General features: G+C 63.4%; 3 protein-coding genes across 4 annotated transcripts; 1 reads left to right on the top strand and 2 right to left on the bottom strand.

Annotated features, from left to right (window-relative positions):
- The first annotated feature begins 8 nt into the window (after positions 1-8).
- ROM1 (retinal outer segment membrane protein 1) lies at positions 9-1,822 on the top strand. The gene is made up of 3 exons (XM_074231292.1): positions 9-800; positions 957-1,203; positions 1,286-1,822. The coding sequence occupies exons 1-3, from the start codon at positions 211-213 to the stop codon at positions 1,508-1,510; spliced, it is 1,062 nt and encodes a 353-aa protein (XP_074087393.1). The 5' UTR covers positions 9-210; the 3' UTR covers positions 1,511-1,822.
- A 188-nt stretch (positions 1,823-2,010) lies between these two features.
- On the bottom strand, positions 2,011-4,932 carry B3GAT3 (beta-1,3-glucuronyltransferase 3). Its single transcript, XM_074231293.1, has 5 exons — positions 4,628-4,932; positions 4,195-4,369; positions 3,390-3,750; positions 2,884-3,174; positions 2,011-2,516 (listed from the first exon to the last, which is right to left on the bottom strand). The coding sequence occupies exons 1-5, from the start codon at positions 4,707-4,709 to the stop codon at positions 2,418-2,420; spliced, it is 1,008 nt and encodes a 335-aa protein (XP_074087394.1). The 5' UTR covers positions 4,710-4,932; the 3' UTR covers positions 2,011-2,417.
- Positions 4,933-5,122: 190 nt separating this feature from the next.
- On the bottom strand, positions 5,123-14,062 carry GANAB (glucosidase II alpha subunit). Of its 2 annotated transcripts, XM_074231290.1 has the most exons (25): positions 14,002-14,062; positions 13,116-13,220; positions 12,892-13,000; positions 12,631-12,758; positions 12,362-12,541; positions 11,937-12,002; positions 11,091-11,160; positions 10,870-10,954; positions 10,684-10,780; positions 10,378-10,558; positions 9,978-10,131; positions 9,447-9,682; positions 9,235-9,361; positions 9,027-9,106; positions 8,138-8,281; positions 7,942-8,038; positions 7,599-7,700; positions 7,242-7,485; positions 7,034-7,098; positions 6,869-6,945; positions 6,698-6,772; positions 6,495-6,608; positions 6,290-6,402; positions 6,086-6,186; positions 5,123-5,999 (listed from the first exon to the last, which is right to left on the bottom strand). In XM_074231290.1, the coding sequence occupies exons 1-25, from the start codon at positions 14,022-14,024 to the stop codon at positions 5,890-5,892; spliced, it is 2,883 nt and encodes a 960-aa protein (XP_074087391.1). In that variant the 5' UTR covers positions 14,025-14,062; the 3' UTR covers positions 5,123-5,889. The 2 variants fall into 2 exon arrangements, with proteins under 2 accessions (XP_074087391.1, XP_074087392.1); XM_074231291.1 differs by lacking the exon at positions 11,937-12,002.
- Between the last annotated feature and the right edge of the window lie 204 nt (positions 14,063-14,266).

Below are 14,266 nucleotides of genomic sequence, written 5' to 3'. Positions count from 1 at the left end.
GGCCGGCTCCCACGGGGCGGAAGGCGGGGCGGGGCGCCGGGCTCGGGCCTCCCCCATCGCGTCCCCGGGGAGCGCGGGCCCGACGGGCCCCCCGAGCCCAGGCGGGGGCGGGGCCGCGGGGATTGGGGTCAGGCTGGCATTACCCGCCCTGAGCCGGGCCGGGCTGACTCAGCGCCCGGGGGGCCCGGCACTCGCGGGCAGGGATGGGAGATGGCGGCCGTCCTGCCCCTGCCCCTGGCCCTCCGGGCCCGCGTCCGCCTGGCCCAGGGGCTCTGGCTGCTGTCCTGGGCGCTGGCGCTGACGGCCGGCCTCGCCCTGGCCTCGGGCGCCCACCTCCTGCTGCAGCTGGGGCGCCTGAGCCCCTTCCTGGACCCCGGCTGCTGGTTTCCCGCCCTCCCCAGGACGGCTCTGGCGGCGGGGGCGGCCGCCCTGGCCACGGGGGTGGTGGGCGCCGGGGCCGCCAGGGCATCCCTGGACGCGGCCCGCTACGCGCCCTGGCGCGCCGTGCTGGGCCCGTTCCTGTTGGCCGGGACGGTGGCGGGCGGGGGGCTCGTGGCCGCGGCCCTGGGCCTGGCGCTGGCGCTGCCCGGGGGCCTGGATGCCGCCCTCGAGAAGGGCTTGGGCACGGCCATGAGCCACTACAAAGACACGGAGGTGCCCGGGCGCTGCGAGGCTAAGCGGCTGATGGACGAGCTCCAGCTGGGCTTCCGCTGCTGCGGGCGGCACGGCTACAAGGACTGGTTCACCGTCCAGTGGGTCAGCAGCCGCTACCTGGACCCCAACGACCAGGACGTCATCGAGTGAGTGGCGGAGGGCTTCTTGGCCTCCTCCGGTCCCCTCGCCCTCCTCTGCCCCCTCCCATCCCCTGCCTTCCTTCAACCTTCCCCCCCCAGTCCCCCTCCCACGAATCAGCTCTCGGGGTGACTTTCGGCTGACGGCCCCCGTTTCTTCGGCAGCCAGATCCAGAGCAACGTAGAAGGGCTCTACCTGATCGACGGGGTCCCCTTCTCGTGCTGTAACCCCCACTCCCCCTGGCCCTGCCTGCAGACCCAGCTCTCCAGGGCCCAGGCCCATCCCTTGTCCGAGGCTCGACAGCCCAGCCTCAACCTCTGGGCACGGGGCTGCCACGGGGAGCTACAGAGGCACCTGCGGGGGCTGAGCGGCAGCCTGGCCGCCGTGCTCGGCGTGACCTTCCTCCTGCAGGTAAGCATCGCCCCCTACCCCGGCCGGCCCTGAGGCCAGCCTTCGGGCCTCTCCCCTGACTGCCCTCTCCACCCCCCTACAGGTGTCGCTGCTCCTGGGTCTCCGCTACCTGCAGACGGCTTTGGAGGGTCTGGGGGGAGCCATAGACGGGGAGGGCCAGACCCAAGGCTACCTGTTCCCCAGGGGCCTCAAAGAGATGCTCAAAAGTGCTTCCCAGCAGGGGCTCTGTGCTCAGAGACCTGGGCCCGAGGAGGCCCCGGCCCAGGAGGCCCCAGAGGAGGAGGAGGAAGCCCCAGCGGAGGCCTAGTTCAGGGGGTGGGAGGGCTGGACAGAGCAGTCTTCTGTCCCCCTCCCCTTGGCAGTGCCCACTGACAACAGCTCTGGAGGAGTGAAAAGTGAGCAACAGCAGTCTGGGGAAGGAGACGGGGGCAAGAGCCAGAAGATGGGGTGGGGAGTCCCTAGAAGTAGCTATACGTAGAAGAAAACCAATACCCGAACCAGGGCCCACCATGGCCCAGGAGGAAGCACTGAGGCTGGTAGGGGCTGAACAAAGCCTGGCTGGCCCCTGGGCCACGGAGGCCAGAATCTGCTTCCAAATCAATAAAGCTCAGCACCTGTGCTCTCAGCATTCTTTCTTGGGAAGGGGAATCAATTGCGGAGACCTTCTCTGCCTTCAACTCTTCTGGGTTCAGGAGGGCGCTGCTACCCCTGTGGGCTCTGCCCTGATCCTAGAGGGCTTCAGGCCCTGGGTCTACTGGGGGGGGGGGCTCCCCTGATGGATAGCACCACTGAGTGAAGAACAGAAGCCAGAGGATTGACGTACTTTATTCTGGAGGTAGGAAGGAGGGAACATGCTCACTGTGGGGAGGGGCCCAGAGCCCTCCCAATCAGGCCCACCAGGTAAATGGACGGCATCCCTCGTCAGGCAGTCGCCCCTGCTCTCCCAGCTGAGTCCATCTGTCCTGGGGCATCTCCCCAGCCCAGGGCTGACCCGGCTCCACACCACTGGCCACTCGCCCTCTCTGGCAAGCTCCACGTGGCCTGATGGGAGGAGGGAGCAGCCCTGGAAGTGGTAGCCGTGTCCACCAGGCCCATGAGACAGCCCCCCCCCCAGTCTGGAGGGTTGTGACCCTGGAACCCTAGGCAGTCCTTGGAAGGCGAGGGAACCTTCTTCTCTAGCATACCTATGTCGCGAGGGGTCTTGGCACCATACATCACACCTCGATGCCGGGGTCCGAGCCCCGTCCTTGCCTCTGCAGTTGCTCTTCCTGTTTCATCTTGGGTTTCTCAGTCCTTGTGTGCCACACCAGCACCTGTGACCAGCCCCCCCCCCCCCAGTCAGTGAGGGCATTGGCACAGGTCCCCCTACCCTGGAGCTGAAGGAGATCCTTGAGGGGGCTCCTACTGCTGTCCCACCCCAGCTTGGAATGGTTAGCCCCTCTATAACACTTCCTTCTGACTCTCATCCAAAGAGCAGATCCCTTTGGGGCTCGCCCCCACAGCCTCCTCTTCAGAGGCCCCGCCCCAGTTCCAAAGCTCCCAACCTCATGCTGACGTGATAAGCTCCTCGGATAAGAGCAGGCAGGAACCAAAGGAGGGCTACAGGCTGAGGCCTGAGAGAGTATTCCCTAGTTCCAATCCCTCCCTCTGCCTCCCATCCTGGGGTTCCCTACCCCTTACCCGTGTGCAGTTTGCAGCCCGTGGCTCCAGATCTTTAGGGTCGACGAGATGGCTGAGGAGACTGCTCTCCAGGTGGCCCCGGGGAGCTGTGGGATCAAACTGGGCGCCAGGTCGAGACAGGAGAAGGGGCAGTGATACGGCAAAGCCGGCCATGTCCAGAGGGAAGGGTCGGTCAGGCTCCCAGGCTGTGTGAAAGCCAACCACCTGGCCCCCCTGCACCTGGGGCCCCTCGAATCGCAGGCCACCAACCAGTCCCACCGGCCACACAGAGACACCTCGGGTTCCCCTCATCTGGAGGATAAAACAGATTGAGAAAGTTGAACACGATTACCCAGGCTGAAAGAGGACAATGAGAACGTGCACGCTATCCTAAACTCCACCGAGGGGCCTCTTCTTCCACAAACAGCCCCCCACTCAGCAGAGCTGACCTCTAAGGAATTCTCCACAGGAGTCCTTTCCACACAATTCTCCATAAGTGGCTCCTCTGCCTCCCATCTTTCTCTTACCTCCTCAAAGAGCTCCCGGCTATAGGTGTTGTCATCGTCGGCAAAGTACACGACCCCCCGAGTCCCCACAGGGGGTGGGTCCCTTTCCCCACCGACAGCAACCTCTTTTCCCCGGAGCCAATCCAGGGCTCGGTTGCGCTGCTCCACACCCCGGGGCCGGACCCAGCCCGGCTCCCCTTCACGAAGACGCTGGCCTTTTGGGGTGAGGGCCACCAGGTGAGTGAATCGGAGGCCAGAGGCAGCCAGCAGCGCCGAGACCAGCGGAGTGGGGGTCTCGGCATCCTCCACCAGCACCCACTGCAGCCTGGGCACCAACGACAGGGTCTGCGACAGGCGGACCAGCTCAGCCTTCTGCACCAGCCTAAGGGGGGCAAGACACAGGTGAGGGAAGGAGAGGACCTGGAGGAGCAGGGGTGAGAGAGATGGGATGCCACTGACCAGCAGCTGAACCCTCACGTGGCCTCAGCACACCCTCAGCTCCGGGAGCCCCAGAAGCCTAGGGCTCCACAGAACCCGAGGTCTTTGATGCTTTCTACCACCGTGCGCGTGGAGACCAGCGACCTCGGATGGGTTTCTAGCCGTGGCACCTGCTTCCCAGGGTTGGGGCGAGCGCCAACAGCCTCTGCAGGAGAGGGCACTCCCCACCTATCTCGTCCTCTGCTCTCAGCCCGGCCTCAGGGGGCAGGGGACGGCCGAGTCCAGTCAACGCGGCCCCGGGCCTTGGCTCGTGCCTCGGGCCCAGCCCCCCGGGCCTCTCCCCTCTTTCTCCTCAGTCCACCCCGGCCGCGCCCAGGGGGACGGGTACCTGGCGTAGGTAGGAGTCACCACGTAGATGGTGGGCAGAGCCTCGGGCTCCGGGGGCTGGGCAGGGGCGGGCGGAGGCCGGCCGAGCTCGGCTTGCAGCTGGGAGATCTTCAGGTCTTTCCTGCGCAGGTGCTCGGCCGCCGCCCGGAGGTGTGGGGAGCAGTCGCAGGGCTGGCCTGGGGGGCAGGAGAGCCGGAGGAGTGGGCCATGCCCTGGCCGGCCCTGCCCCGCGGCCCCGGCCCTGCCCCGCGGCCCCGGCGCGTATGCCCCGGCCCGGCCCGGCCCTCACCCCGCGGCAGCAGCGCCTCTGCCCCGGCCCCGCGGCCCTCACCCCGCGGCAGCAGCGCCTCTGCCCCGGCCCGGCCCGGCCCTCACCCCGCGGCAGCAGCGCCTCTGCCCCGGCCCGGCCCTCACCCCGCGGCCCCGGCCCTCACCCAGCTGCAGCAGCGCGTAGAGGAGGCCGCTGAGGGACACCAGGAAGTACACCAGGAACACGGTCTTCAGCTTCAGCTTCATGCCTGGCGCGGGCGGAGGCCGGGCCCAGCCGGGGCACCGCGGGGCGGCCCGGGGGAGGGGCGCGTCTCCGGGCTTCGGCCCAGCCTCGCCCTCCTCCCTTCCCTCTCTGCCCGGGCCGGTCGGCACTTGGCACTTCCGGTCACTCAGCCCGGCCCATCCGCTAACTTCCGGGACAGATCTCGCCTCGGTTTCCCATTTCCCGCGCCGCTCATTTCCGGGAGCGCCGCCGCGCGTGACGTCACGTCCGGCTCACGCAGCGCCCCAGACGCCGCCCGGGGAGGTCACGTGGCTCTGGCGAGCTCCCTCGGAGCCCCCCCGCCGCAGACGTCCACGTCCGCCCCCCCCCCGCCCTCTGGGGCGCTGCGACGACCCGCGCAGGCGCACAGCGGCCCCTCCCCCACGCACGATGCACCTTCCAAGAGTTTCGGGTCTTTTATTTTCATTTATCAAAACCTGTCCCAGTCCGCGGCCGTGGGGAAGTAAAAAACGTCCACCGAGGGGCCCCTCCCGCGTCCCTGAGCCCCCGGGCACACATGATCCGCCGCCCCCGGCCCCCTCCCCAGCAATAAATACCCGGGACCGTGATCGGATGAGGCGCCGCGGGCGCGTCCAGTGGGTCAGTGCCGGGCCGGGCCCGGGGCCCCGCCATCTCCCGGGAGGAGCCGCAGCAGCTCCGGCCAGGGGAGGGGCTGGGGGGGAGGCCGACCTTCCTCCTCCCCACTCAGCCCCCAACGGGCCGGGGGTGGTCCCAGTGTATCAGTGGGGTGAGGACAGAGGCCCATGGGGAGTCACCCGGAATCTCCTCCCTCGAGGAGAGGAACAAATGGGGTTGGCAGGGGGTCCCTGGGGGACCAGTGTCCTGGGGGGCCCAGGTCCAGATGCCTGAAGCCAAGGCATTAGTGGGAGGTCTTGGGAGGGAGAGTTCCTAGGTCCCCTACAAAGGTGGGGTGAAGTGTTGGGAAGGCCCCCGTGGCCCCTCCATTCACAGGGGGGAGGGGTCAAGGGGAGCCCTCAAAGGAGGGCTGCCCAGCCCGGCCCCTGCCCAGCTCATGGCCAGTGAATCCTTCGGGCAGCAGCATCCGGGCCCTACGTGGTGAGAGGTGACTCTGGGGCAGGGTGCGGAGCTCCAGGCGGGGAGGGGGGGATGACTGGACCACCCTCGGGCAGGCCAAGCTTCGGGCTATCGCAGATGGATGCTCCAGTCGGAGGACACGGGGACTCCAGGCTTGCGCAGAGTTAGCACCGAGGTCTCCGCGTTGTGGTGGAAGGTCAGAACGCTTTCAAGCATGCCTGGCGGTGGAGACGCCGGTCAGCCAGATCCCCACGGGCCCAAAAGGCCCGCGGCCTCCTGCCCCGGGGTCAGCTCCCTGCCTTACCCTCTGTCTGCAGCACCACGGAGGCCGGCTTGCCGGCCCCCAGGATCACCACTCGCTCAATCCAGATGGGGGTCTCAAAGTGGCCTCGAGGATCAGCTGAGCTGCAGAGAAAGGACAGGGGGTGGTTTCCAGTGCCAGCCATCGCCAGAGAAGCTTCCAGAGAAGGATGCCACACCGACCCTGCCGGAGGTGACCCCTTCTTACCTCGAGGTCAGAGTGTTTCCCGAGAAGGTGAACTTCCTGAAGAGGAACTCGTCCTGGGTCTGGTAGCGGAAAGTGTGGCCGTCGTCTAAATAAAGCTCTCCTTGTGCCGTGCCCTGTGGGAGGAGCCAGGGCGCAGTGGTCTTTGTGGGGGGGGGTGGAAGAGTTTAGGGGGTCTGGGGGAGGGGAGGAAGGCAGGCTGCCTCACCTGGGGGCTGAGGGCAACATAGAGAGTGATGGGGTCATCCTTCATACAGTCCGAAGAGCGCCTCACCCGCTCCCACCGGGGCACGATGGTCCCTCCACGCTGGAACACGGGGATCTGGGGCAGAAGAGTCAGGCGAGTCCTCCCTCCTCCCCTCCCCACCTGCCCCTTCCGCTTCCAGGAGATCCTCCCAAGGGAACACTCACACTGCTCAGAGTGACCGGGAGGTACAAGGTCTGGGGGCCGTGATGCTTCTGGTGGCTCTGGACATCATACCACACCTGAGGAGACCGAGTGACTGTGGTAGAACCACCGCCACCCCTTCCTTGTCCCTCCCCCTCTCTGGTCCCTTCTCCAGCCCCTTCCCGTGAGCTCACCTCCCCTTGGCCAGGCAGGTACACTTGGACTCCATGAGCCCCAGGCTCGGTCACAGGGTGAACCAGCAGAGAATCTCCTACAACGGAGGGTGCGGTCAGGACGAGGGTACTCACACACCCAGTCTCATTTCTGCCAGACTCTCCCACCCTTCCCAGCATTCTCACCCAGCATGTACTGATCATCCTGGCTAAAGGTGGCTACATCCTTGGGGTACTGCACCCACAGAGGCCTGTGGGGAGGGATGGGACAGCGTCATTCAAGTGGGGTCTGCGGTTTTTGTCCTCCCAACACTTTCCTCCCTCACCATGAGAGGACAGAGCTGCCTGTGTCCCCTTTGCTCTTCAGTCACCATGCTGTGCCCACCCCACTTACCTCATGATGGGATGTCCATCACGGTGAGCACGATAGAAAAGGGTGTACCAAAAAGGGAGCAGGGCATAGCGCTGCCGCAAGGCGTCTCGGATGGGCCCCAGATATTCAGGGGGAAGCAGCCAGGGTTCTCGCCGTCCTGTGTCCATATGTGCATGTGCTCTATAGAACGGCTGATAGGCGCCCGTCTGGTACCAGCGCAGAAGCAGCTCTGGCTCAGGGTTCTTGAAGAAGCCACCCACATCAGCTGGGAGGCAGAGGAGGAGATTGGGGAAGAGGTGGTAAAGAGGGTGCTCCCTCCTTCCCCTGCCAGGGACCCTCCCCCAGAGCACCTCTTCCATTCAGAGACCCATTTCTCACCCCCACAGAAGGAAAGGCCCACCAGCCCTAAGCTGAGGCACATGGGGATGCTGATTTTCAGATGGTCCCACTCTGCAGCATTGTCCCCGGTCCAGACAGCTCCTGGGAAGGGTCACAGAGAGGGGACGCCATGGAGGGGTGTCTGGAGGTGGAAGGAAGGCCTGGCCTTTCAGCTCCTACCCCACAGAGCTCTCCCTTCCCTCTGTCCCAGCTGGTGGAACCAGCTCCAAGCAGAATGGCCAGATGACCTGGCATGTCACTGACACAGCACCCACCCTCTTCCAGACTGCCTGGTGGAAGGTGCTCCCGGCCCCTACACCCCATGCCCAGGCGGTCCCCTCACCAAAGCGCTGAGAGCCAGCAAAGAAGGCCCTAGAGAGCACAAATGGGCGTTCCACCCCTCCGGAGCGCTGGATGAGCCCCTCAGCCGTGGCCATGTGCTGGGGGGGGGAGGGCAGAGAGAAATTGTGGTCAGGGACCGTGATCCAGTCATCCCCTGTCCCGTGCTCCCCAGGGCTCAAGGCCATCAGAAGCCTCACCACATAGAATCCATAAATGTTGTGGATGTCCCGGTGCTCCCAGCCACCGTGGTGCCGGGCATCCTTGAGCATAGTGACCTCGGGGCCGTTGAACACTGACGGCTCATTCATATCGTTCCAAATGTAGAGATTGGAGGCAGAACCCTAGAAAAAAGGAGAAAAGAACTAAGAGTCGGAGAAAGAAGAGATAAAAAAATTTTTTTTTAATAATTTTAATTTTATTTGAGGCAATTAAGAGTGACTTGCCCAAGGTCACACTGCTAGGGAATTTTTAAGTGTCTGAGGCCAAATTTGAGGTCAGGTCCTCCTGACTCCAGGGCCAGTACTCTATCCATTGCACCACCTCACTGCCCCAAAGAGATGGCATTTCTAAGGGATGGTCCATGCAACAGATTCAGAGAACGTAAGCAAGGCTTTTGTGAATTATTTATAAAAAACCTTCAGAAGAACCCGTGTCAGTAGCACCTAATGGGGACTAGAAGTCGACATGGAATGGGCCTCCCCCGAGTCAGAGTTGGGGACCCGAGGTGCTGCTCAAGACACTCAACTTTCCAACATGGCCAAGGGGATGGTCTAAGGGGAACAGCTGATGACAGAGAAAGAAAAATCCAAAAGACAGAAGCGGCCCCAAGAGGAAGCCACACTGCGGCCTGGGGTTGGCTACTTTGCTGAACTGACACAAAAGAGAGGGCTGGTGAGCCGGGCCGCCCTCCTGGCCTGGGCGAGGAGCTGGGGAAGGAGACTTGCAGATGCCAGACCCTCCCTGCTGGTCCAACCCCTAAAGGTTAAGGTGAAGTGAGGGAGTGATGCAGGAGAGCACATGAAGAGGAGGTGGGGAAGAGGAAGAGGGAGGAGGAGGAAGGGGGAGCTCCCACCCCCCACATCTTACCTCGTACTTGTCGAAGCTGAACATATTTGCCCACCAGTCTCTCATTTTGCTGTTTGTGAAGTCAGGGTAGCCAGCAGAGCCTGGAGAATGTCCAAAACCAGGGTCAGGCCTGGGGCTAAGGGCTGGTAACATACCTATGACCTTCAGCCTCCCTGGAACCTCAGCTCTGCCTGGCACAGCCTGGCACAGCCTGGCCTTCCCTGCTGACCTGGCCAGCACCATCCCTCGTAGTCGGAACCATCTCGGGTCTTAACATACAGTCCCTGTGCCCGTAATTCTTCGTGCACCCGGTATCCCGCGTCCACCTTGATGTGGGGGTCCACGATGGTCACCAGCTGGGAAGAGAAAGACCAGGTTTGATGTCCACTCCTGGCACCTGCAGAAGGCTCAGACTGTCCCGTGGTCAGTTGGCTCTCTTACCTTACGTCTTTTGCCAGCCAGATGCCCCAGCATGGCCAAGGGCTGGGGAAACCGGCTTGAGTCCCAGGTGAAGTAGCGTTTCCCATCGGCATGTTCAATGTCCAGCCAGATGACGTCACAAGGGAGGTCATGGCTATCAAAGCCCTGGTCGACTTCAATCACGTCGGCCTCATCTCGATAATTCCAGCGGCTCTGGTGGTAGCCGAGGGAGAAGAGTGGGGGAAGGGCCTGGGTCCCTGTGGGAGCCGGGAAGGACCACAGATCAGGCCAAGTCCAAAGCCTGGGCTGCACCCAAGTGCTGAGGGCAAGCCCCAGCTCTAGGTCAGCAATTCAAGATGCACAAACTTGACCTGGGTGGGGGCAGGAGATGAGACACCTCGAGATGTAAAACAAGATTCCCCCCCCCCAATCTGCCAAGTCCACCTATGCTGTAAGGGGTAACTCAAAAGAGGCGGCACGTGAATGCCCGATACAGAGTGGCTCAATACAAGACCAGGGTATCCAATGCTCTGGAGGCAGGGCGGGCCCTACCTGTGAGACTGGCATACTGACGGAACACGTCAGAGACTGTGGGCCCAAGGAGCAGGAACACGTCGATGATGCCGCTTTCAGACATCCAGCGCACATCAGTCTGGGGTGTCTCCCCCCCACCTTGCAGGTAATCCAGCATCTTCCCAAACAGCGTCTATCCCAGGGGGACCACAAGTCAACACTCCCTATTTACCTTTGTCCTATGGTGGTGGTGGGGGGGAAACCTTCCCTGTGAGGTTTCGGTTTCCCCCCACCCTGAGGGAAAGCCAGCCAGGCCTCCCTCCCAAGGGCCACCACCTCACTCCAGCTACCCCCACCCACCCCCTTGGGCCCACACCATGACCCCCTCGGGTCCACACCATGACCCCCTCGGGCTGGTGATATCCTGTCCGACGCTCACCTTTCCTGCTGTATTAGAGGAAATGTCCACCCAGGTCTCAGCTGCATTGAGCCAGAAGATGCCAAGGTCTCGGTGGACGCTGTGAGCCAAGAGCAGGGGTACCGCGCCATACAAGGCCATGGGGTTATACAGCTCATATTGAAATACGTCAAGGTTGTAGAGGCGATAAGGCTCCCCACCCCTGCAGAAGCCACAGGGTCAAGTTGACTGGGAGGGTGACCTCTGGGGAGGTGATCCCCTCCCCCCAACCCTCAGCCCCCACTCCCCCCTTCTTTCTCTGTTCCCTTCTCCCTGCAGGAGACTCACTCCGTAACCTTCAGTCTCAGGTTGTCTGCATGCTCTGGGATTCCATAGACATGCTCCATTCCAGGCAAAGAGAAATCCAGGCCCACGGATGTGGGGCCTGTAAGAGGAGGTGGGGGGGGCCAAGAATCAAGGGGAGGCTCCCTTCCCCCCACTCTGATGCCCTTCTCAACAGCCCCACCCCCTTACCATAAGGCTTGCTGTCCGAGTGGGTCTTGAACATCTCCTCCCAGGCCCCTGGCTCATCACTGTCCTCTTCTTTGTTCTCCTCTGTCTGCAAGAGGATGAGAGATCCCAGCTCATGGAGGGGTCTAATTCAGTCCAGACCCCTCAGGCCCCTGAGGCAGGCTGTGCTGGCCTCGCTTTCCCTCTAGGACTCCCTCCAGCCTCCCCCTCCCCCTCCTCTTCACCTTTTCGGCTTTCCCAGCGGCCTCCTCCTCTGGGGTACCATCCCCCTCAGTCGGTTCCTTTGGTCCCTCCCTGGAAAGTAGGAGAGTTGTCTGCCCCAGTCCAAGAGAAGAGGGGATGAAGGTTTTTGGTTTTGATATTTTGTTTGTTTGGGGGCTGGAGGTGTGTGGGAATGAGTGAGGAGCAGCGGCCCAAGCAGTGTAGGGCTGAGCTTCAGTCAATCACGGGAAGCCCCCAGGGAGCATGTCCTCTTACGAAAGCAGGGCTGGGAGTGTGCCAAGAGGTGAAAATGAGGGAAGGAGGGGGGAGGGAAGGAGGACGATAATCAAGGGAAACAAGTAATGTGCTGCTATGCATCCACACAAGCCACTCAAAAGCCTCGTGAAGGAGGCAGAACAACTCAGGGGATCTGGCCACTGATGGGAAGCACAAACCCTCCCTAGCCCTCACTTTCCCCCTCTGGGGGCTGGCAACTGCACAATGGTCTCGGAGTTCCCAAAGGTGGTGGGAGGACCTCTAAAGATCCCCCTAGAAAGATAGGTACCTAGGGGGTGGGTCCACCACAAGAGGACACTGACCAACTCCAGCTCCATCTTGCCTGGGCCAGAAAGTACCAAAGTCCCCAGCCCAGGGAGGAACAAGCCAAGTTCCCAGCATTTCCCAGCCCTTCTGGAGCAGAGATCCTTTACCTGAGAGGGTAGAGGTGGAGTGTGTGTGTCGACATGTGAGTGTTGTGTGTCGATGTGTGAGGGAGAGTGCCTTTGTGTATGTGGAATACAGGGTAGAGGAGGCAGGGGGGAGGGACAGGGGTTGAGGAACGGATACAGTACCAGTGGCGGTGGATTTACCTAGAGAAAAGGTTCTTGATCTTATCCCATATGCTACCGAACGTGAGACTAACTTTATCCGAGAAACTGGGGCAGGAGGAGAGGGGAAAGGAAGGGGAGGGCAAAGGGGTGGGGAGAAAGGAAGCACAAAACCAACACAAAAACAGAAACACAAAAGTGAGTTTCAGTCGACGAACATCCAGAGACGGAAAAACCAAACAAACAAACAAAAATTTTATTTAAAAAAAAGGGGGAGGTGGAATAAATCTGGGAAACAAGACAGCTCCAGGAAGGGAGGGGAGGCCTGGGAAGGCTCCCCATCTGGGTGGAGGCCCAGGCTCCTCCAAAGGCTCTTGATATCCCCACCCCCCAGTCCCCCTCCCCACACACCCCAAGGGGCCCAGATGGTCTCGGAGGCTCCTCACAGCCCCCATCCCTTTACTCACGAATTCCGGGGGAGCCTCTGGTGCTCAAAGACCATGAGGCCCCGGGCATTGACACTGAGCACCAGACTGCGGCCTTCCAGCAGGTCCAGGCGGAAGGGCCTCCCTGTCAGGATGATCTTGTGAGGCCCCTCGCCCACAGTCAGCTCCACGCTGTTCTCGTCTCGGCCGGAGACAGTCAGCCTGAGAAAAAAGAAGGATTAAAGAGAGCGATGGAGAAACAGAGAAAGGAAGGCCCCGGGAAGAAACAATGAAGACCCCAGAGCAATTACCGAGCCGTAGGGGGGTCAGCTACCAGAACATCGGGCACCCGATAGCGTGGTCGCAGGGGCCGGAGCTCATCGATCCGAATTCTCGTCACATTCCCCTGTAGTCCTTGCAGCTCCAACAGCAATACCACCTGCACAGGTCAGAGGTGAGGACCGGCAAGGAGGACCACTATCCTAGCCCTTACTCCCCCTCCAAGAGGTAACTTCCTGCCTCCGTGTTCCCCACCCCCCCCAAGGCTCCCAGACCCTCATTGCTCCTCTGACCTTAGTGACTTCATTGACCAGTTGGACCCTGAGGGCATCGGAGCTGAGTTCGAGAGAGTCCAACAGGGCACGGTAGGGCGAAGACCCAGGCTGAATGCTTCGCTGCCGCCTGCGTGGGAAAGACAGGCTGAATGCTGGGGGGGACACTTTGGCACCGGCGCTACCCAGGTGCCCCGGGGCTGCTGCCCTTTATCTTTGCCCCAGGCCCCCTCAAAACTCCATACTTGCAAAAAGAACTCTGGTCACAAGTCTTGAAGTTGCTTCTGTCCACAGCAAAGGCGGTTGAAAGGCAGAGCCCCAGCCACGCCAGGGCCAGCTCTGCCCGGGACCTGAAGAGGCGGGAGGGCGGCTCAGCTCGTTTCGGGGAGCAGGGACCCTCGGGGCACTGGAGTCCCATCAGTGACTTCAGTCCCTGCCGGCCGCCAGAGTCGGGGTAGCCGAGAAAGGAGGGGGCAGGGGCCCAGGGAGGCGGGTGCCCAGGGGGCAGGGGCCCAGGGAGGCGGGTGCCCAGGGGACAGGGGCCCAGGGAGGCGGGTGCCCAGCGAGGCGGGTGCCCAGGGGGCAGGGGCCCAGGGAGGCGGGTGCCCAGGGGGCAGGGGCCGGTGGGCCCCCTCCTCAGGCCGCTTTTGTTCCGGCCTGGCTGCGGTTGCATCAGCCTCCCGGGGGACGGGGCCAAGAAGAGCCTCCCGAGGGGGCCCATCTGCGGCAGCGCGGGGTGGGGCTGGGGGCTCCCGTGGGGAGGGGGCTCCGCGGCCGGGCCCCGCCTCCTCTCCAGCCCGGGCCCGGGGGGCGGGGGGCACAGGGCCCACCCTCGGGGGGCCACGAGCTCCCACAACACCCGCAGAAGAGGAAGGGGCGCCCCGGGGGGTGGGGCCCGCGCCGGGGGGGGGGCCTGTCTACACTCGCGGCTCCCTGCTGCGCTCGCACCCCCCCCCCCCCCGGCCCCCGCCGGCCCCCCGGAGCGCCCCCGCCTCAGGGCCGCGGCCCGGCCCCCCGCGGGCCCATTTCTGGGGTCGGTTCCCGAGGCGGGGGGGGGCCCGGCGGCTCCCGAGCCCGCGGGGGCTGGAGGAGCCGCGGGAGGCCGGCCCGGCGCGGCCCCGCTCTGCTCACCGCCTCCGACGCGCCGCCGCCATCTTGTGCCGGGTTTGCTCCTTGACCCCGGCTCTCCCCTCCTCCCGGCTCCCGTCACGCAGGGACACGTGGCCCCGCGCGCCCTCCCGTTCCGGGCGGTGATTGGTCGGCCGAGCGCAGGGAGCCAGACCGGCCTATGGCCGAAGCGCAGGCCGTGATGGAAGGGGGGCCGGAAGGCGGGAATAAGGAGCAGACGGCCTCGGATAGGCGATTTCCAACCTGCGGCGCTGTCATTGGCTCGTCT

This window comes from Macrotis lagotis, chromosome 3 (genome assembly GCF_037893015.1).
Source record: "Macrotis lagotis isolate mMagLag1 chromosome 3, bilby.v1.9.chrom.fasta, whole genome shotgun sequence".
NCBI lineage: Eukaryota > Metazoa > Chordata > Mammalia > Peramelemorphia > Peramelidae > Macrotis > Macrotis lagotis.
The sequence above is the reverse complement of the archived record's forward strand: the minus strand, read 5'-3'. Positions and strand labels throughout refer to the sequence as shown.

Excerpts from the sequence above, each read along its gene's own strand:
- ROM1 (XM_074231292.1), top strand. The coding sequence starts at position 211 with ATGGCGGCCGTCCTGCCCCTGCCCCTGGCCCTCCGGGCCCGCGTCCGC. Across the intron at positions 801-956 it reads AACGACCAGGACGTCATCGA|CCAGATCCAGAGCAACGTAG; the intron begins GTGAGTGGCGGA and ends TTTCTTCGGCAG. Across the intron at positions 1,204-1,285 it reads GCGTGACCTTCCTCCTGCAG|GTGTCGCTGCTCCTGGGTCT; the intron begins GTAAGCATCGCC and ends ACCCCCCTACAG.
- B3GAT3 (XM_074231293.1), bottom strand. The coding sequence starts at position 4,709 with ATGAAGCTGAAGCTGAAGACCGTGTTCCTGGTGTACTTCCTGGTGTCC. Across the intron at positions 3,175-3,389 it reads GCCGGGAGCTCTTTGAGGAG|ATGAGGGGAACCCGAGGTGT; the intron begins GTAAGAGAAAGA and ends TTTATCCTCCAG. Across the intron at positions 2,517-2,883 it reads GGGCTGCAAACTGCACACGG|GTGCTGGTGTGGCACACAAG; the intron begins GTAAGGGGTAGG and ends GGCTGGTCACAG.
- GANAB (XM_074231290.1), bottom strand. The coding sequence starts at position 14,024 with ATGGCGGCGGCGCGTCGGAGGCG. Across the intron at positions 13,221-14,001 it reads GCGGCGGCGCGTCGGAGGCG|GTCCCGGGCAGAGCTGGCCC; the intron begins GTGAGCAGAGCG and ends CCGCCTCTTCAG. Across the intron at positions 6,187-6,289 it reads GGAAACACTCTGACCTCGAG|CTCAGCTGATCCTCGAGGCC; the intron begins GTAAGAAGGGGT and ends CTTTCTCTGCAG.